At 35.2% G+C, this 21,491-nt stretch overlaps 1 protein-coding gene across 1 annotated transcript; it reads left to right on the forward strand.

The window, feature by feature from the left end:
• Positions 1 to 10,617: 10,617 nt before the first annotated feature.
• LOC110854515 (farnesyl pyrophosphate synthase) lies at positions 10,618 to 12,724 on the forward strand. The gene is made up of 5 exons (XM_035855205.1): positions 10,618 to 10,656; positions 10,884 to 11,158; positions 11,400 to 11,559; positions 11,972 to 12,289; positions 12,707 to 12,724. The coding sequence occupies exons 1-5, from the start codon at positions 10,618 to 10,620 to the stop codon at positions 12,722 to 12,724; spliced, it is 810 nt and encodes a 269-aa protein (XP_035711098.1).
• Positions 12,725 to 21,491: the final 8,767 nt, after the last annotated feature.

The following is a 21,491-nucleotide window of genomic DNA, read 5'->3' on the forward strand; positions in this document are numbered from 1 at the left end:
CGCACTTCAAAAATTAGAAACATGTTGGCAAGAACCGCATGTCGAAAGCCATTCTAAAGTTTCGTGGATACGGACGGACAGATTCACAAGACAATTTCATAAAGGGAATTTTCGGTTCGCTACACCCCTTAAATGATGCAGACACTTCGAGGTACTGTGGAACAGTGAGTAATACGGTGTGCTATATTTTTGGGATGTCGAGGACGAAACTCCACTCCAATTCTCATCCCCTGCTAAAAAAATCTCTCATTTTTCAACTATAACCTCAAATATTGCTAGAAACTTTAACCATTGCGCTAACTGCCTCAAGAAGCGTCGTTGGCTGTTTTGATTTGAACTTGACAATTCCAAAATTTCAACAAATGGGGGTGTGAGAACTTGCAATTATGGAAAATAATAATTGCGATAATGTGTTATGGATATTGTTATGAGTTCGTTATTTAGTGCATTAAGTTGTAATAATAACCTGCAATTTAATGAGCGAGTCTTGTAAGAATTATTCGTTGAATAAATTATTATGTACCAACAATAATATTTTTGTTACATAAATAACAAATTGTTACGTACGTATGTACCCAAACTTATCTTATAATTACAATTCAGAGACCGGATGATTTTATGGTTTTGCACATACTGAGGTACTTATATAATCACATATCGGAATTCATGTATTTATCATTTTATACCTATTGCCAGAATCAAATTTGGGTTAGGTAGGAAAATGAATTGTAAAAAGAGAACTGGAATATCCGGGTACGGTTTACTCAATATGTTTCAACGTTTGCCGAAGTAGACCTTATGTGTCAAACTGTTTTAACAATTCGATTTGGAAGAGTGTAAGAAATCCGGCGTGGTTTGAGCAATTTGTATAGCTCACCAAAGAAAATGGTATTACTCGTGTCCTTTGTGGTAATCAGTTGACGGAGGTGCTTCATATGGGCAAAATAATTTCAGGGCTAGAAAACGAATTTTATTCATGTAGTATAAATTGTATTCGAGGAGATGTATGTATGTGTACATTATTAGATTTTAAGAAAACTAAACGACCAGTGCATTAGAAAAATTTTCCCTGTCTGAAATTTAAAAAAACCTAACCTAGGTACATTACCCTAGAAAATATGATTACATGTATAATAAATCCTGACTCGGGCTATTCCAACTAAAAATTCGAAAATTTTAGCTGACAAATTGTTGCAAAATTTAGACTTCCTTGTTAAGCAGGTCTTATGTAAAACTTAAACTATAACTCTGGGATTACGTCAAAAGGATAATGTGTTTTAGGTAAATGCCGTATATAACTTATGTAAGTCTTGGTAAGTGTGTACCTTAACTTGAATAATAAATCCACTCTTCTCTCTGCTAAGTACTTCAGTGCTTAAAAATTTCCATATATAATAAGTCCGAGAATGCCCTTTCAACATTCGCTTTGGTGAGTGCAAATCCTTTGCTCACACAGTAAATTGACTACTTCACCTACAAAAATATGGGGTAAAGTAATACTTAATAATTTTCTATATTGTCGAAATATATGCAACTTAGAACTTTTACAGAAATTGAAAATTGTGAGAAACTACGGCACTGCCAGTCTCAAAGTTCCTAGTCAGCATTATTTGAGGGAATTTGAGACTAACAGTTCCGTAGTTTCGAAGAATTTTCAATTTCTGTAAAGGTTCAAACTTTCGTGGAAGAAGAATATATTAATAGACCTTGTATTACGTCATAAAAACGTGGGGTGGGTGGGAGGTATTGGGTCTCCAATTTGATTCTAATAAAGCCTAAAATGAGTAGGATAAGGAAGGGGTAGCTAAAAAATCGGCGTTTTTATAATATAAATACTTATATCAACATTCACATCTTCCAGTTCCAACAACAATAACTCCGACAAGGTTGACTTCACCGTTCGTAATGTGTACGACTTGAATTCGAAAATTCCAATCGTCGTCACCGGCCAGTATCGCAAACTGAACCCGAAATACAAAAGTAACGCAACTCAGGAAGATATCGACGCATTTCGGAAAGATTTGGCTGACTGGTTTATCACCAATACGCACAGAGAATGGCGAAAAGTTTTTTACGACCAATTGTGGGGCGCCGTGTATACATCTGCCAGAGCTGCGATTCACTGCATGCCTTACAAATCTCCAGACTCCAAGGAAATATTTTTCGTCGGAAAATGGATGATTTGGTCGTGGTTGTACGATGAGCCGGTCGAAATGCGGTACCAAGAGTCGCCTCTCTCTTCGGACGAACTTATGGGAATGCGGGAAGTTCATACGCACCTTATCGACATTATGGAGGCCGGCGGTATGCCGAAACAGCCTCGACCGATTACCTCGACAATCTGGAATCCGCAAGAACTCGATAGTTTGTTCAACTTGATGGAAGACATTGCAAAAACGGGGGTAGACTTACTTGGATTAGAGACGTTTTCAAGGGAGGTCAAAAGCGTCATACGCGCCACTCGTTTTGGCTTTGATGGCAACGAGTGGGGTTTTACGAGCAAGTTTGAGAAAAAGTTAGTTAAGTGATAATTTTCTACATAATAATATCGGCTCAGTTTTTCTTTATCCAAAACCTCATACTTATGTACTCTCCATCCATGCAGGATTAGACTTTTACAGAAATTGAGAATTCTGAAAAACTATGCCACTGTCAGTCTCAGAAGAATTTTACTCATTCGGAGGGGGAATTTGAGACTGACAGTATCGTATTTTCTCAGAATTCTCAAGTCTAATCCTAGGTGGAAAAAGATTACGGGTTATTGCCCTGTTTTAATCCCAATCCACCCCATATCCCGCACTCTAAGAAATGCGATTACGATTATAATCAGAAAGTAAACATGTGTGTACCGCCATGGGTATAAATTTGTCACCGACTGATTATCACCACAGGTATTCAATTTGATACCCGTTGTGATGGATTTATAATCAGTTGCTAGTAAATTTATAGCCATAGCGGTTAGGTAATCATATAAATATATTTAATTTTAGGTTATAATCATAACTGCGTTGCTTAAGGATGCACTTTCCTCGCCGCATGTTCACCAACTCGTCAAGTTTGTTATGAGTTAGTGAACAAGCTGGTGAGGAAAGTTTGACATGGGGCAGGTTGAGATTAAAGCAAAGCAGAAATAAGTCTTTTTAGAATCCGAAATAAGAATTTTTGGATAATAAAAAATCTAGTTGACATTTTTAAGGAAGTACCTACTCATAGAAAGAAATCTTATTCCAGCTATAGCCTCCAACCACTAAAAACGTTTCGTGGATACAATCTCCTCGGCTTGTGGATGTTAAATCTCATGGCATTTGCCTCCCGAAAGTATTTGCACAATGAAGAAATACGAAATCACGTGATGTTTGCGGAAATTGAAAAAATCATTCAAATCAGTCTGTACATGGCAAACGATTTATTGGGATTGGGGAAGGATTTTTCTGGGGGAAATGAAAAAATCGCGAGCGAAGTGTATTATCGCGTTTCGCGAGTAGGGATGGATCTTCAGAGCGCTGTGACGGCAACTTGCAACGACTTTGATCAAATACTTTTGGAGTATGGACATCTTAAAGACGGGCTGCTCTTGATTTTCGGAAAGGATGAGGAATTACTTGAATTTTTTGATGTGGTTGATGCCTGCTTGTGGGGACAACATTGGGTGTATGATGGTAATGCTCGGTATAAATTTGGGAAAGGGAAAATCGAAATAAACTTCCAATAAGATGCGAGTTAATGGAGTGCTAATTTTTTGACTTGTGTATGTAAATATGCTATCGGGAAACAGTTATTCAAATCTTATTATGTAAAACATTTTCATTATTAGGAATTATAATCTGATAAGCCAATCTTTGACCTTAATAAAAATTACAAACACATGCATAAAAAAGATTCATCAAATTAGTATTAGTTAATCATTTATTGGTCTAATAGATAGACAGACTTTCGAAAATGGCAAGATTTGATCCCTTAATAAAGGTTCCGACTAATTATATATTTTGATTAATTGATTGATTGATTGATTATGCTTTATTCAAGTGTCTACCAAGTTCACAGTAACAAACCATGCTCTTCCACGAGTGACACATACAATATACAAATATGTTACTAACTAACTATATCTACTTACTAATATATCTTCATTTCGTTATTTTTAAACAATTATTTCTGCATATCTTCAAATAAAAATTCTTTAAATTTCCCATATGACATATTTATTACGTCTAAATCTCTTGGTAACGCGTTCCATAACTTCGTAGTACGAAATTTGACAGATTTTTTATAAACTTGAGAGGATAAAGTATCCACATTCATAAGTGGGAAAGTACGTACATTATTTCTTAATGAGAAGTTACAACTACCTGCAATCATATCTTTATATGCACATTTAAGTAGGACATAATCTCTTCTCACCAATATTGTCATAAAGTTACAATCTTTCCGTAATTTATCAATATATTGTGTGTCAGTCTTATGTCTGTACTTCCTCTTAGCGTACTTATGCACAAAAAATTCATAAATAAATCTGTCTATTCTGTTTTGGAGTTCGATGAGGAGAGTATCATTTTGTACAGCCCATATCTCAATACCGTAATTTATAACTGAGTGTACATATGCATTTACCATAATCTTTAAAACATGAACATTCAAATACCGCTTAATACCTCTCAGATATTTCAATTTCGCTATAACCTTCTTACATACAACATCATAGTGTTTCTTAAAATTAAGGTGTGGATCAATCCATATACCCAAATACTTAAATTCAAACACACGCCATTTTCTCACCATTTACCTGACAAAACATTCTCTCAGATATCTCACTTTTGTCGTGTTCCTCGAAAAATACCATATATTTTGTCTTACTGTAGTTTACTGTAATACCATTTTCCGAACACCAGTCACATACATTTTTGAATTGAGCAAACACTTCATTCATTACAACATCCGAATTATTGCCACTTGCATACAAAATCACATCATCTGCATAACTCAACATATTACACACGATACGCTTCGATAAGTCATTAGAGAATAAACTATATATAAGTCCCCCGAGCGAACTACCCTGACAGCAACCTCTAGGCATATGATAATACTTGTCATCATTATAAAAACGGAATACACGATTTCGGAATATTTCTCTAATTATACAAATGTACCATGGTTCTATTTTAAATTCATTCATTAGTTTTTTAATTAATACATTCTTGTCAAGTGAATTAAAAGCTTGTGAAAAATCAATCATTACAGCAACAACCTTCGTTTTAGGTTTGTCAATCTCACTATAAACATAATTCGTAAATTCTTAATTCATAATCCGTAATACATGACTTATTCTGCTTATACCCATGCTGCTCTTTACATAACAAATTTTTAACTCTGATACTTATTCTATTGAATAGAAACCTCTCAAAGATCTTACAATAAATGTGGAGAATAGATATAGGTCTATAATTTTTACCGCTCGATCGACTTCCTTTTCCTTTATATAAAGGCGTAACTTTTGCAGCTACAAGCGAGGCTAAATTTAACATCCTTTTACCATGAGAAATATGTTCACAAACTAAATGCTGATGAAATCTGCAATATATGTAATTGCAAAGAAGAGGAATCCATCATTCATGTGCTGTGGAATTGTAGGGTTTACGGTGGTAGTAGAATGTGGATACGAGAACTAGAAGGGAAAAAGGATACGACAATGGGTCTACTCTGCAATAAAATTAGCCATGCTGACTCTATTTACAAATATTTAAATGAGGTCTTAAGAATGCGGAGATTGATGCTGGAGGAAGATAATCTGACCATTAACAGAACTAACACAACTAATGCAAATATTAAATACGTATAATAAATTGTATTATAATTAAAATTTGATGAGACTAGGTATTTACGGACTCGTTTTACTACTCCAAAACCTGTAATAACTTGTAATTCTATGAGCCTTGTACGAATTTCAGAATAAATTATTATTATATTATTATTATTAACTTTTGCAGCTTTAAAGGACTGAGGCAATATACATTTGTTAATAAAGAACATAAAAAACATTGATAAATAAACACTAAGTGTTTCCCTACATTTTTAATAACAGAGATCGGTGGCATTTTAACATCTCTAGGTTGCTTATTTTTCATTTTTGAAATACATGCTTCAATCTCATCATCCTTAATTTCACACGGCAAAAATATCAGAATTACTACTTTTTGAATAATCATGGTTTTGACAATAGTTTTCAATCATCTCATTCATTTCATCATCATTACTTGTAATAAAATTATCATTCACTTCAAAACATTCAGCAAGATGATCATTCATCACCACTTTGTCATAGGTACATACGTCATTTATAACTAAAGAGTTAATTGGTTGCAAATCCTTCTTTGTACAACTAGTTAATTCATCAACACATTTCCACATACTCTTAGTACCAATAACATTCTTTGACGAGTTTGTCGTGCTGTTGCATGAGTATTTGATTTAAAATGACGAGAACATCTTCAAATACACCACACGGAGCAAAATATTTGGCTCCGTCTACAACCAAAATGGTGACATTGTTACCAAACGCAATAAGGAAATTTTGCTGCATCCTTGAAAAATGCATACGAGAGCCGGATTTTGGAGATATTAGGGTGTCCCAACTTTGTAAAAGTAACTTGGAAAAAAAATTGCCTTTTCCGCTCACGATTTTTTCGCTCTTTTTGTAAACCGCACTGCGATGCGATTCCGATCTTTTTTCCGCTTTTTCTGCTCAAAAATAAAATCTACTTTAAGATGATTTTTTCGCTCTTTTTACTACTTTGAGTGAAAAATCAGTCTCTCAGAGACATGTTTAAGGGGACATCACCCGATTTTGATGCCCTATGGAATATATTGCAATAGCAGGTGAGTGTATGAAAAGTGAAGGAGGATTTTACTCCATGGCCCCACCTGCGCCCGCCACACCCTCTGAAAAAAAGCGTTGCGACCACTAAAACTACCGCATTCAAACATTTGCCAAAAATCCTATTTTCATCCCATTTTGGTAATTTGTGGATTTACGTGATCTTAGATAGTTGTTTTACCATATCCAACATGAGGCAAATTTAAATTTTAAAAGAAACTCCAAAATTTCCTGACCACCCATTCTCTGCTCCTCCGTATTCAAGCGATAAAAAATCGGGACAGTCAAGTATTGAGCGAAAAAAGCGGATTTCAGATTTTTTGGCTTTTCGCTTTTTTAGATCTTTTTTACAAACTTCGGAGACCCTATTGATTCCTCCGAGGTTGCTCCGCGACTGTATAGTTTCGGGCAGGGCCGGAGAGAATGGTTGTTCCGGGGTCGTCCTGGCTGGGACGAGTATCACGCGTCCCAAAATTTCAAATGTAATATCAAATTAATTCGGTCCCTAAATTGGTTAAAAGACAGATTGCAGCTTTTGTAGATATTTAAATTCTTACGCCACTCAAATATGCTTTCATATTGAACGTTTCCGGGAATTCGGCGAAAAGTTTCCCAATTATGAAAAACTTGAAAAATTTACAAAGGTGTTTTTACCCTTAGAATTAAATCATGTTTGGGATAAAGTTATGGATGTTTCGTTAAATAAGAAATAAGTTATGCTAAGAATATAAACATGTTTAACTTGTTTATATTGTTGCTTGTTTCAGTTTTGACTTATGAGAACACATTTGATAATAATAATTGATTGCAGCTCATTAAATGAGCTACAGAATTATTACTAATAGTAATAATTCCGTAAGGTTTTACTTGTGTACATATGCACGTAAATTGCATATGTATCTACATATTTACGTATATAGATGCATACTTGTATAAATGTACCATCATTTTTTTGCAAATGTTATCAATTCATATGCACGTACAGAATCAATCTACATAGTTATTTCCCTTATTTATGAAATTTCACAATTTGGTTTCCCCAGTTTTCTCGGGAGATTTTTTACGGGCTGGGAATATAGCGTGAGACCGAAAGTTGGGTATTTTTTTTAAATTATGCATACTTTTTATTGCACAATTATGCTGCCGGATGCTATTAGCTTTATTATGTTGAATAATCATGTGCATAATTCTGCTAATCCTTAGTTTTGCACAAAGATAAAGTTTTTCTGCTGAAAATCGAGGCAAATTTCTGCATGAAGGCGGTTCAAATTTTTAGTCGTGCTTAGCACCAAGATGATTTTTATATCTGAGACGTCTTCAGGATGACCATACTTTTTTCTGCACGGCCGTTGGCTGTTTTATTTGTTGATTTATATTTTCTATTTCTTCCAAATTTCGCATAAACCGAGTAGCTCCTCGTTATACATATTATTCGTAAAAAAATCAAGACAATAAAGTTACGAATTTTATAATGAAAATGAGTTACGGATCAAACATAAAGTATGTACTCATGGATTTTAAGATGATTACTTATAACCCATTCATCTCTGAGTTGAAATCCCATGATGTATAAATAAGCACGTTCATATATTTAGTATTGCATAAATGTATTAAAAAAATTTTGTGTGTAAAAAGATAATAAAAAATCTACATGCCAATACAACAAGATAAGTTCGAGATAAGTACTTAATATATGAGAAGCTTTGATCAATTTGGCATTTAATCCCACGGGTTTGGCAGCATTTTCCTGAATAGCACATAATTAGTACGAATATTTAAATATATGCATGTTCATATGTACATGTTTATCTTTATGACATCTGCTTCTCCATTTAACCAAGTTTTTACATTGATACACACTTTTGCACATACCGTAAAACCTCTATTTATAGCCGGCGCTAAAATCCAAAACTGAGGGTCACGGACCCGGCTAAAATTAGAGACCGGCTATAATTAGAGACCCGGCTAAATTTTGTTGCTCCAAAAATTTTAGATGTTACAAAATCAAATATAATTCATGTTGACTCAATTTGAGTTTTCTAATTTAGCAAGATATGCCATCACTGCCATAAGTAACCCATTCATTTTTAATCTACATCTTGAAACAAAGTTTAGCACGTTTTTTTAAATTTTCTGTCATGATTATATCCATTATTAACCTGAAATTAATAGGACAAAATTAGTAGTTCAACTTATTCGTTGATTGGCATAATGTGCAACATTTTTCTTTAATGGAATATGAACAGGGACACAGCGGACAAGACAGGTCATAATTAGAGACCCGGCTATAATTAGAGACCCGGCTAAAATTTTGAAATCTTGGTCACTAGACCCGGCTATATTTGGAGACCGGCTATAATTAGAAGAGGGCTATAAATAGAGGTTTTACGGTAATTTACATATGCAAGTAAGTGCTTGGATATTCCATAATTCTGCAATAACAAGACCTGAAATAAACATGATGTAGCCCGAGTTAGGTCGGAACAAAAGTGTGACGAATCATAAAATTCTTCACAAAAATTCTTAACTTCATTAAAATTCTTCACTTCTAAATTTTACAAAATTGTGATCAATTTTGATACGCATACGAAGCAATGATTTCAAAATTGAAAAGTTTTAGATTTCTGAGTTATATAAATTGGTAAATATGTACCAGACTTGTTTACATACATAAATACATACATAGGTCAACCATGCGTAGTATTTGGGTATCTTGGACACTTCAGTCAGGGATTTGAATGATAAAAGCAGCATGATATGTATGCATTTATGTATCTTGACGGACAGACACGACGAGCACACAAGTTCACACAGCCAAGCTTAAATTTTACACCAGGTAATTACGAAGATGTCTGATAACATGATAGTTAATTTATGTCTTTCCGTATTTCCAAGTAATTCCACTACAAAATAAGCCTTCGCCAACACTGATGGCTTCAATTGCTTTAAATATTTGGAATGATTTGTACAGTACAATTTAAGTTTTTTCTGTAAAGAAAATAAATTCCTGAAAATCACGATAGCATAAATTTTGAAAGTACTTGCATAAATACGACATGTTGGGAACATTGACCACATTTGTTTCGAAAATCGTTACGACACCGATTTCCTTTTCTACTCTGAAGAATGGGTAAGCACAATTAAATATGCAAAGTGTGACAATTATTTATTTTCTGAAGATGAACTGTTTAAAAGAAGTTGAAATTATCCATTTGAAAACAAAATTTTTCAGGGAATCATTTACACCAGAGGATGAGACCGAATTCCGTAAAGTGTTTCCTAAAGTGAGACAAGACTTGGCCGCAGTGTGCGAAAATTGTGGATTTATCGAGTCGACGGAGTGGTTTGGCAAGGTCTTAGATTACAATGTTCCACATGGAAAAGTACAGAGGTCAGAATTAAAAAATATATTTAACCATGCACGTGTCCCAAATGAAAAATGATCTCTCGGAAATTACATAAATACTTTTGAGTTAATGAAATAAATATTGCATAATTTTGATAAACTTATGAATGACGTGCAAATTTTTTAATTAGATAGTGTTTGCTCTAATAAGAAGACGAATGTCTTTTTGAAAAAATTTACGAATTTTGGATACATCGAATTTTCATGTGGGCTCATTCGCTACACATTACATTTATATTAATTTACTAGTAGATAATATAATTTATTCCCGAATTGAAGGGGACTTTTGATCGTGAATACGTTCAAGGCATTGACAAACAATCCTACTTCTGAGCAAATGAATTCTTCCCGGATTTTAGGATGGTGTGGTGAGCTGGTTAGTACATACATAGTGTTCTATTTATTTACAAGGTAGAAATTCTCAAATTTTCCTTCATGTCTGGGTTTTTGGTTTAATCTTGTCAAAATACGTCTATCTTGGTCTATCTTGGTCTGATCATCTCTCTCATGAAAAATCTGGCGTACAATTTAAATATTCGGATCACATTTTATACGTAATTTATTAAAATTATGGAAAGTACAAATTTGCACACTTTTGCATAGCTGCAAACCTGCTCCCTGATAGCGGACGACATGATGGATTCCTCCCCCCTGAGGAGGGGACGCCCATCCTGGTTCACTGTGGACGGGGTTGGCATGAACGCGATAAATGACGCCTTCTACCTGGAATCGTGTGCTTATCACCTGCTCAAAAAATATTTTGGGGGCACCGGATTTTACACAAAGTTGGTCGATGCGTTCCATGATATCACCTTGAAAACTGTTATCGGACAAAACCTTGATGTTCTGACGACTCAGAAGAAAATTTCGGAGGAAAGGTTAGCCCCTTGTGGTACTGGGATTTTGTATGGAAATAATTTTGGGACAAAGGCGACTTAAAAAATGTTGGGATCCCGACATGGTTAAAATTTGAAATGTGGTTGTCTACAAATTTGAAAAATCGAATTATAGGGAAAAATTTTGAACTCGATTCTATAATATTGGAACCTATCTAATCGGTGGTCTAAAATTTACCAAAATTATACTAATCAGAGATTTCATTTACATTTTTTGGGATAGGTTCCAAATGACTAATTTTTCCAAAATTGCCAAATACAAAACGGGTTATTACACATTCGTGTTGCCAATTCGACTTGGAGCGATACTCGCAGGTCTGGTGGATGGAAAACTTTTAAATCATATTGAAAATGTAGGGCTTCAGTTAGGCGAAATTTTCCAGGTAAGTTTTTACCACTTGCAAAAAATTATGGGATTCATGTACGTATCTATGCACTTGTGTCCTCCAACGAGGCAATTTATGTACGCAACCGTTGATAAGGAACGATCCATAAATTGCGTCACGTGAGAGAGGGGAGGGGGTCCAAAACTCCTATGATATCGTGACACATGTTAAAGGGGGGAGGGGGCCTAGAAAATCGCGATTTTTGCATGACATAATTTATGTATCTCCCTTGAGTTGTGTAAAATAATTTACCCAGCTGACAGTTTTCATTACCATAATATTATGAAACGGTTATGCTCCTTATTACCACTGCCGGCAGAGTCAGAGTCATATATGTCAATACTATACATACACCAGCCAGTAATGATTTAAAGAGGGCCAGTTTATTAAGACTGGGTTTACATTGTAGGCGCAGGATGACTTTTTGGACGTGTACGGCACCATGACGCAAACAGGAAAGAGGGGAACCGACATTGCGGAGGGGAAATGCACCTGGCTAATTTGCAAAGCGATGGAAATTGCGAATCCTGAACAAAGAGAAATTCTCATGAATACTTATGGAAAAAAGGACGAGGAAAGTGTGCAAATTGTGAGAACGATATTTGACGAGATAAGCTTGCCGTACCACTTCCACCAGTATCATGACGAAGTGATGCACAAAATAGGGGCAAATATTGCTGCCATTTCCGGAGATCATACCCAATTAAAAGCTATGTTGAATATTTTGGTGAAAAAGATGGAAATTGTGAAATCCTTAATTTTAGTAAACGTTTAGTAAATATTTTAAATTGCTGGAAAAAACTTTCATTCTTTCCGTAAAATCGTTAGGGTTCAAAATTTGGGAAGAATTTCCTACCTAAATTGACAAACGTTTACGCAAATATACAAACTGGTACGTAAATTAAGGGCGCTTTTTTAATTTTCGATATTAATTATGCGACATTTACGTACATACAAACATACTCTTCATCCACTTGAGTTTGAACCATGGCTAAATCTAGCTCCATAAGGAACCCCCGTTTTTAACATTGCTCAGTATTTAGCCACGGTTCAAACTCAAATGGATGAAGAGTATGTATCGTTTCAGATTACAAATCACTAATTAACGTTAATTGCATTATTATAAACGTTTATAATTTTGTAGGAAACAACTATAAATTAAGGAGTGCTTTATATTCCATTGAAATGGGTAGGTGCACGAAATATTCATTTATATTTGTCATGGTTTCAAATGAATACAAATACAAATCAACCAAGTTCGCGTATTTTACCACTTTATTGGGCATTTCTTACTAATTTATTGGGTGCGTTATGGTTAAGGCATTTAAATTAAAGACATTTTAGATTGTCTCTTGCTGATGAAGGGGAATTATATTGAAAAACGCGTTGCTTGGCGAATCAAACCTGGTCTTTGAAATCAATTGTAAATATTAACCTCTTTACACATTTCAAACGTATTTAATACAAAATTAACTGGTTCCCTAAAATAGTTAGAAGACAGATTACAACTTTACAAATTTAAATTATGGCGCCACTCAAACATACTTTCATCAATCCTCATCCAACCAAAACAACGCTCACCGTATTACTCAACATTGCAAAAAAATACTCTGTCCTAGCAGCTTTGTTACACTTGAATAATCTAGCCCCCATAACCTCCCCATAAATACAAAGTGGTTTCATGGAGAGAATCCTACGTTTCACGTACTTTACCTCCTTACTCTTCCCACTATAAAATTCACCCTTTCTCAAAAGAACTTTGGACTTTTCGTTCATGTACGAGAAGAGGATCAGGATCGTGGCCGGGACGATTATTCCCATCGCGGGGAAAACTATGATCATCGGCATGCGAATTTCGTTCCTTAATCGAATCCAGATATAATTGGCCACCACTGATCCTATGAAACCAAATGCCAATCCGAGCGACGTGAACGGCCCGGCCGTCAAGGATGACATCATGACACAAATTCGCAAGTTATCGTAATCCCGCAAATATTGGTCAACCCTTTGGCGGGTATTACTCGCTACCCGAAACACGGTTTTGTCCAGATAGTCGATACAGCTTAGGGCGAGGTGACCTTGTATGAGGTACATTGTTATGACGAAGCATAAAGTTCGACAGCACTGAGTTACCAGAATTATTAGCAAGGGTCGAATAATGTAATAACGAAGTTGTGACAGGGCTTCATTATGGGGCAAGATGTGTTTCATGAGCAAAATTATGGGATCCAATTCCACATCGAAGGCAATGTAGAGTGCGACAGAAAGCCAGGGACAGGAGGCAAGGGTGAGGAAGAAAGAGTTAAGATATATTCCTAAAAGATCCAACTTTCCGGGTGGGTCTGACTTTGACCGGGAACCTTGAAAACCACCTCGGTATTATTTTAATATTGGATTTCTAAGAGTATACGTACATGGTTATGAGCTTACTTGGAACCAGACTTTCCATTCGGATTAAATAGTTGCTGTAAAGTTGCATCTCGCCAGAATAAGTAATAAACAATAATTCCGCCACACTAATTAGCGTGGAGACCAGGAAAAATAGCACTGTTACGAGCATTTCGACAAATTCGAGTTTCCCAAAGCCACACTTGCTAGTTTGTGGATCGGCGCACCACTGGTTCGCAAAATATGCGCACCGAACCACACCGCGAGCCACACCCGGTGTGGATCGCGGTGTGGTGCGCTGGGTTTTCGACTTTCGCTGGTGTGGTTCGCGGTGTGGTGCGCTGGGTTTTAGGCTTTTGCTGGTGTGGTTCGCGGTGTGGTGCGCTAAGTTTAAGACTTGGCTGGTGTGGTTCGCGGTGTGGTGCGCTAAGTTTCCGACTTGGCCGGTGTGGTTCGCGGTGTGGTGCGCTGACCCAAACTAGCAAGTCTGCCCAAAGCCAAACGAATTTCCAAGAAATAGTATGAAACAGGCGAATGGCGCAGATCCAATGAGCATCACGGTGATCAAATAAAAAATCAACTTTGCCAATTTTGAATTCACGGTATACATATGTTTCGCGGGATCCCAGTCGAATAGCTGCGTCCAAAAATGCCCGTAGTATTTGGAACATCGGTCAAGCGACGACCACATTAGCGCTGTGACGACCATTTCTTCAAATTTGTAAGTATGTTTTGGCAACAATGAATTAAGGCCTTTCACGTGTGAAATTCCGATTCCTGTGGGATAAATTCTTCATATTTTGTTCAGTACAACAAATATGTAAGGATACTCGTATTTTTGGAATTTTCATACATACGGTAATTTGAGGCCGGGGGTGAATTTGAAACTGCTTTCTATGCTAAACTGCGAGCTTTCAAAAACCCGTAATTTCTCTGATTTTAGAGCCGATTAAAAAAATCGAAACCACGTTTCTTCAAAATTACGTAGTATGTGTAAAGTTGTACATAAATGCTTTTAGTTTCGAACAAAAATTTAACAAATTTGATGGAAAATAATACGCATTTATTTAGATACTTCCATGAAAGATTCCACGTTTAAGTGATAAGTAGGCAGCTGTTACACAAGTTTTTAACTGCTTACTTCTAATGTTTGCTTCTAATGTTTTTCATGGTGAATAAATACATACATAGACATGTATTTACGAGTTTAAGATTAAATACTTTTATACTTCTTCGTTCGTAAAGTTAATTTATTATGTATGAGAATATTCCTCTACTTGGCTATTAACCTATTTTACAGATAAATGTACCTACATATTTGAGTTAGTTACGTGCGATTAGAATTGACATTTATAGTTTGTCTAGTTACTTATATCATGACGGCATCATTTCTTTGCATCCTTCGTATTCTTGGTATCGTAGAGTAAATTAGAACACTCTTAAGAATCCGGTAAAGTCACGTAGGTAATGATTTCTCGGTAATAAATTTGGTAATGATGTTTTACCAGGTAGTAAAAATTCGTTACCATGATAGTAAAACTTTATTACCAAGCCAATACCACACGGTACAACTTGTCATTACCACTTAGGTAGAATCATATACTTGTGCTTTTCGGTAATGTCATATTCTCATGTTCATATAAATCAGAAAAATAAAACTTCAATTAAATTCACTTGTATGAAGAAATAATGAGTGCCCTCAATATTGCTTAGATTACTTTCTTTAAAGTTTAATATGCTAGGAACCAATTTATAAATCGATGATGCTTGGACAAAACAATATAAACTCGACATATGTACATATTTAGAATATTTAGTATATATATTTTTTTTTATTGAAGGGTAAGATATTGTTGACAAATACATGTATATATACATAGGTAAATATTGTTTTGAATATGTTGTAAAAATTGGCATGGCTACATATGGAGAAATCCATAAATTATGTCACGCAAAGAAGACCTTTTTCGGACCCCCCACTGCTGTTGTCACGCTCAGCATGACCCCTCCCCCTCTTGTCATGCCACGCCTGAAAATCTGCCAGTTATATGTTTGAAAATATATGTGCGTATGTACATATGTATGTCTGTCCATTGTAAGTACTTGCATACATATGTACATAAATATACGCACTTATTGATCTAGTCACATATGTACATACGTATGTATGTACATAAATTTCCAGGCGGGATTAAATTTCGCCATGACGTGAATTGAAAAGCAAGTAAATATGTAAACACACAATTTACACTGTGTGTAAAAAATTGGTGTGACAAAAGTTAAAAAATGACAATAAAGAAACAATTGTAACTAATTGTCAAATAACCAAAACCAATGTACAAACATATATTCTTGTTTTGTCACGCTTAAAAAAATTCTAATTTATTTACTTGACAATTTTGAATTATGTGTTAGACTCAAAATAGGGGTCTCCCAGAGTGTGCTCGCAGGTTTTTACCAAACTAGTGTCAATTTCTATTTTTGGGTAATTATTTAGGGGACATTTTTTCACCAATGGGAAATAAGTAAGTACTTAAAAAAAGCGTACATACATATGTCTATGTATGACGTCGTTATTCACAAAAAATAGCATATTTGTCTTACTATCAAATTTTTTTGTGCATGATTACACAGAATTTGTTAATGCCTACGTCACGTGCTTTTGGAACAATTATTTTTTCCCTTATATGTTTCCGCCTGGTGACAAAATGTTTAAAAAAAATAGAGCACTGTGACGATTTGTCTCCAAATTATTTAGAGTGTAGTCCACTTTACGAACAACCTATGCAATTTTTTTTTAAATTTTAGACTGGGACAATTTTGTAAGGCGCTGGTCGTTTAGCCTTTTTCCAAATGTAACAATGTACACATACACATACCTGTTCACATTCGTTCACTAAAGTGAGTTTGAATATTGAATACGTACGAATTATTCAAAATTTTTGAATTTTGAATGAATAAATATGCCCCATTCATTTATTGAATGAATATTGAATGAATAAATATGTCCCGGACATTTATTTAATGAATAATGAATGAATGAATAAAATTTTGAATGAATGAATTGAATAAGGGATGGCTGAATGTAATAAATGAATTGTGAATAAATTTGGCTCTCATTCACTTCACGTTGAAGTGAATGAGCCTGTGATGTCTCATTCATTCTTTATGATTGTGGTCGAAATTCTCATGCTTTATGTGCATCATCATTGCGTGCCGGGAACTTCGGTCGGAGCATGGTGGGAGCCAGTTCAATATTCCAACACATTTTACATTAAAACCCGTGTTCCCAAATTAAAAAAAAATCTTTCGAAAACTTTATACGGAGGGATTTAATTTTACAAGTTAACAATTGCAAACTAGAGTAGTTATGATATCACAAGTTAACCCTGGCGATGGCGAAGCTGTCCACACGGATCAAGAAATCGTCGACCTTGAGCATGACTCTGAGGGAGGTTCCAAGGAACCTAAACTCGTAAAACAACCAGGTTTTGAAAAGTTGTCGAAGTTCCGTTTCTTCTTTGAGAAGCAGTTCAGCTACCTTGGACATTCAATTGAGTCCCAGAAGTTCTTTTCAACTTGTAAAAAGTGCAGCGAAACTGGTAAAAAAAGCCGTGTTTACTCATTTGGTGCGAGCAACTTTAACGTAAACGGAAATCGTCATTATAGAGTACGTATAATAACTTTATATTCCTCCGTGCAATTTATTACGTAGTAATTAAATTCGTTAATTGTATCGACTATTTTTTGCAGAACTCACACAAAGATGTCTCTTTGGAAATTGAAATCCCACGAGAAAATCATAAGGTGAACGAGTTTTTTCACTCAAATCAAAACAAATATAATAAAAACGACCCAATACAATCAAAATTCAACTCGAATCTGCAAGATTTGGTCTCTGTTGATGGACTCCCTTTCAGTTTTGTTAATTGGCTAGGATTCAGGAACTTAGTATCTGACCTTAATCCACGAGTTATAGTTCCTGACCGAGTGACCTTGGCAAGAAAATTAGCAAACACGGTCAACAAGATTGTATGTAATTTTGACTTACTTAAATACACATAAAACTATAATACAACCTTTATGTATGCAATTTTCCCGCTTGTGCGAATTCCAGGTAAAACCTAAAATTAAAGATCCCCTTAACCACGTTCTGGATTACAATGTTCACATATCATCAGACATATGGACAAGTAGACAGGGTGACGGAATTATGGGACATGAATACCATTATATTCAAAAGGATGCGCAGAACCGAACATGGCAATTGGTGTCAAACGTCGTTTCAGCCGTGCAATTTAATGAACGCCACACCGGAGAAAATATAAAGCAAAAATTCCAGCAATCTCTGGATTCATTAGGAATTAGCACGACTAAGGTGAATAATAAGCATAAATATGCAATTTTATTAATGATAAATAAATAATAATAAATAAATAAATAATAAAACTCAGGTCGGTTATCTTGTGACTGATGGTGCTAGCAATATGGTTTGCGGCTTTAAGAATTGGATCGAGGAGACTGAAAATCTTGTGACGGATGAAGACGATTTAGCTATCGACCTTGAAGACGATTCACAACCGGAAGACTCTGATATTAGTGAGAGCTCTGAGGATGAAGAGGAAGAAAGTGATGCAAATGATCAAGTCAATGTAGCGACGCCAGATATTACAATTGGTGAAAAAGTTAGGATTTCTTGTTATGCACATACCTTGCAATTAGTGATCAAAGACGTCATTGAAAAAGGCGGTAGACCTAAAGAAGTTCTGGATTGTGCTTTCAAAATTGTAAAGTATTTCAGGCGGTCAAATTATTGGAGAAAGCGACTAAAAAAAGTTGTGGGGAAGGTGTTGATAATGCCAGCTGCTACTCGATGGAATTATATTTATTACGTTTTGGAACGCTTATGCCAAGTAATTTCAGATCAGTAATTTAAGGACAATAAATCATAATTTTAATTTACGATTAAAATTTTGGAATTTTGCAGCATAAAGTGTACGGTGAGCTTTGCAACCTAATAAGAGAAGCCAGCACTTGTTCAAAGAAGCCAAAAAATTTGCCTCCCACACCTAGCATTGAGCCTCAAGAAAAAATGATCGAAATAAAAAATCTCCTAAAGCCAATTTGTGACGCAACAAATATACTTCAAGGTGATGGGGTAACCAGTAGTTTGATTTACTACTCGATAGTCAATGCATTTAACGGTACGAATATGCGCAACATAATTTGCTGGGTTCCTTTGAATAAAATATGCTTAATTTATCCAGTTACCCAATTCAAGTTTTCTAAATTTGTAGAAATTGCTAAAACTCCTACTACACGATTCACTTGTATGAAAGCACAATTACTGGATGGACTGAAAAATCGATTCGAGAAGGCAATAAACAATGACCCCCACATTATCCTGAGTGCTTTGTTGGACCCTCGTCAAAAATCCGACGTGTTTAAAAGTAGGAACACATTTTAATCTTATTTGTAATACGTTTAATGTTGAACAATTTTTAGTCAAACCTGCCGTGTATGGAACCAGAAGCCTTGAAACTCCTTCAATTGACAAGGTCACTGATATGCTCAAGTCATATTGCAAGGAAGATCCTTCGGCTGAAGCAGCATTACACACATTTCCTGAAAACGAAGATAACGACGACGATCCATTTTCCATGCTGCCAAAAATTGTCAATTCGAGTACTACTATCGCTCATGAAGTATTTAGCTCAAATATTTAGCTCTACAAAGAGAACCGTCGAAATCCGATCCACTGGAATTTTGGGCTAAAAACGAAACCAGCTTTAAAGAATTGTCGAATTTGGCCAGTCAATATCTTGCAATTCCGGCATCCACGGGCAGTGTAGAGCGGCTTTTTTCTCTACTGGGATCATTTGGACGTTCAAGGAGATCAAGTCTGAACCCGAAGTCTTTGGAAAATTTAGTGCTTCACCGAGAATATCGTCGTCCGATTTTGATGAGAGCGCATCCAGCCATAAGTCTCTCAAACAAAAGGAAAATAAGTCTGGAGCCGGACAACAAGTGCAATAAGCGGAAAACATTGAGTACGCGAGCAATTTGTTTTATTATTTATATGAATTCTATTTTTAGTAGGAGGAAGAGTACACAAAGGTGGTAATATTCGATATTGATGCCGTTGGGTATTTTGTTCTATTTCGTTGAACGCAGAGCCCTCAGAAAATGTTCGAGATTATTAAATTGTCCGAAAATTTAAAAATATATTTTACATATGAGTATGATAAAGTAATCATCTAAGATCACCGGAGCTTAACATTGTGGGATAAAGGGGGACTTGTGCAAAATACGATTTTGCGGAATTTCCTCGCCTCAATGAAGATAATGAGAATGAAGAATTTTGAAAATCTATCCAAAATTGGATTTTTGAAGATTAGTGAAGGATTTGGTTCTGCAAGTTATTATACAAATCATCTCTTTGACTGGTGTGCCCTCCTCTTAAATGACAATGAAACCATAATATATTTGATCACATTTGACTATAATCAATTATATTTTGATTTTAATGTCAATTGCTAAGAATGGAATTCATCTAAACAATAAAACAAAATGGTACTAATTCGCTCAAAAATTAGTTATTAAGTAGATACCGTATATATTTGTAATACAAATATTAGAGTGGATATTACCGATTTTAGCACATAAATATTTCAAAAAGCCTCTACCTCTAAGAATCTTGGAAATTTTTGACTCAAATGCATTCATCATTACCTTGAAATTTATGTTAAATTTAAAGTTCGAGTTGCAAATTGTGAATACAAAAATAAATGAATAAACCGTCGCAAACGCATGTAGCTAAAGAGTGAAATAAGTGTCAAATATACGTCAAAATGAATATCATATTGCTTTTGCCACAACTTTTGGAACACTCAATTTCACTGTATTTCATCTTTAGATTCAATTTGAGTGAAAATCTCATTTTCCCCCAGACCACACCCCCCAGCGCCAGATGGTGTGGCACAACTCGGGAGCACTAAATTTTACTTATATGTATTTCATCCGTAGCTTCAATTTCTGAAAAAAACTCATTTTTCCCCGACCACACCCTCTGGCGCCAAAGGGGGTTGTCTTATTGGTCCTACAAGTTGATAGGATACTCCTCGGGTCCTATGCGTAATGTCGAAAACCGATGTCGATTATCTCGATCCGTTCTCCTGTTATCCTGTCTTCGCATAAAGTAGCTGAAGCTACTTAATAAATGAACGAATATTTGAATGAATAAATGAACGAATGTTTGAATTAATAAATGAATATTTGAATGAATAAATAAATATTTGAATAAATTAGTGAGTATTTTAGTGAATGAATAAATATGTTAATGAATGAATGAATATTTGAATGAATGTTGCCAATTGTCAATGAATATATATTGAATGAATGTTGTCTGCACTTCATGACAATGAATGAATATTTGAATGAATAATTTTTTGTTGAACACGTCTGCACATACATACATCTCTGAGAACACAATTTATACTACAATGAATAAATTTCCTACCTACATATGCAATAATGACGTT

Source organism: Folsomia candida, unplaced genomic scaffold, assembly GCF_002217175.1.
Source record: "Folsomia candida strain VU population unplaced genomic scaffold, ASM221717v1 Fcan01_Sc010, whole genome shotgun sequence".
NCBI lineage: Eukaryota > Metazoa > Arthropoda > Collembola > Entomobryomorpha > Isotomidae > Folsomia > Folsomia candida.

Coding starts and splice junctions, on each gene's coding strand:
- LOC110854515 (XM_035855205.1), top strand. CDS start 10,618: ATGAATTCTTCCCGGATTTTAGGATGGTGTGGTGAGCTG. Junction 10,657..10,883: donor TAGGATGGTGTGGTGAGCTG/GTTAGTACATAC, acceptor ACTTTTGCATAG/CTGCAAACCTGCTCCCTGAT. Junction 11,159..11,399: donor AAGAAAATTTCGGAGGAAAG/GTTAGCCCCTTG, acceptor TTTTTGGGATAG/GTTCCAAATGACTAATTTTT.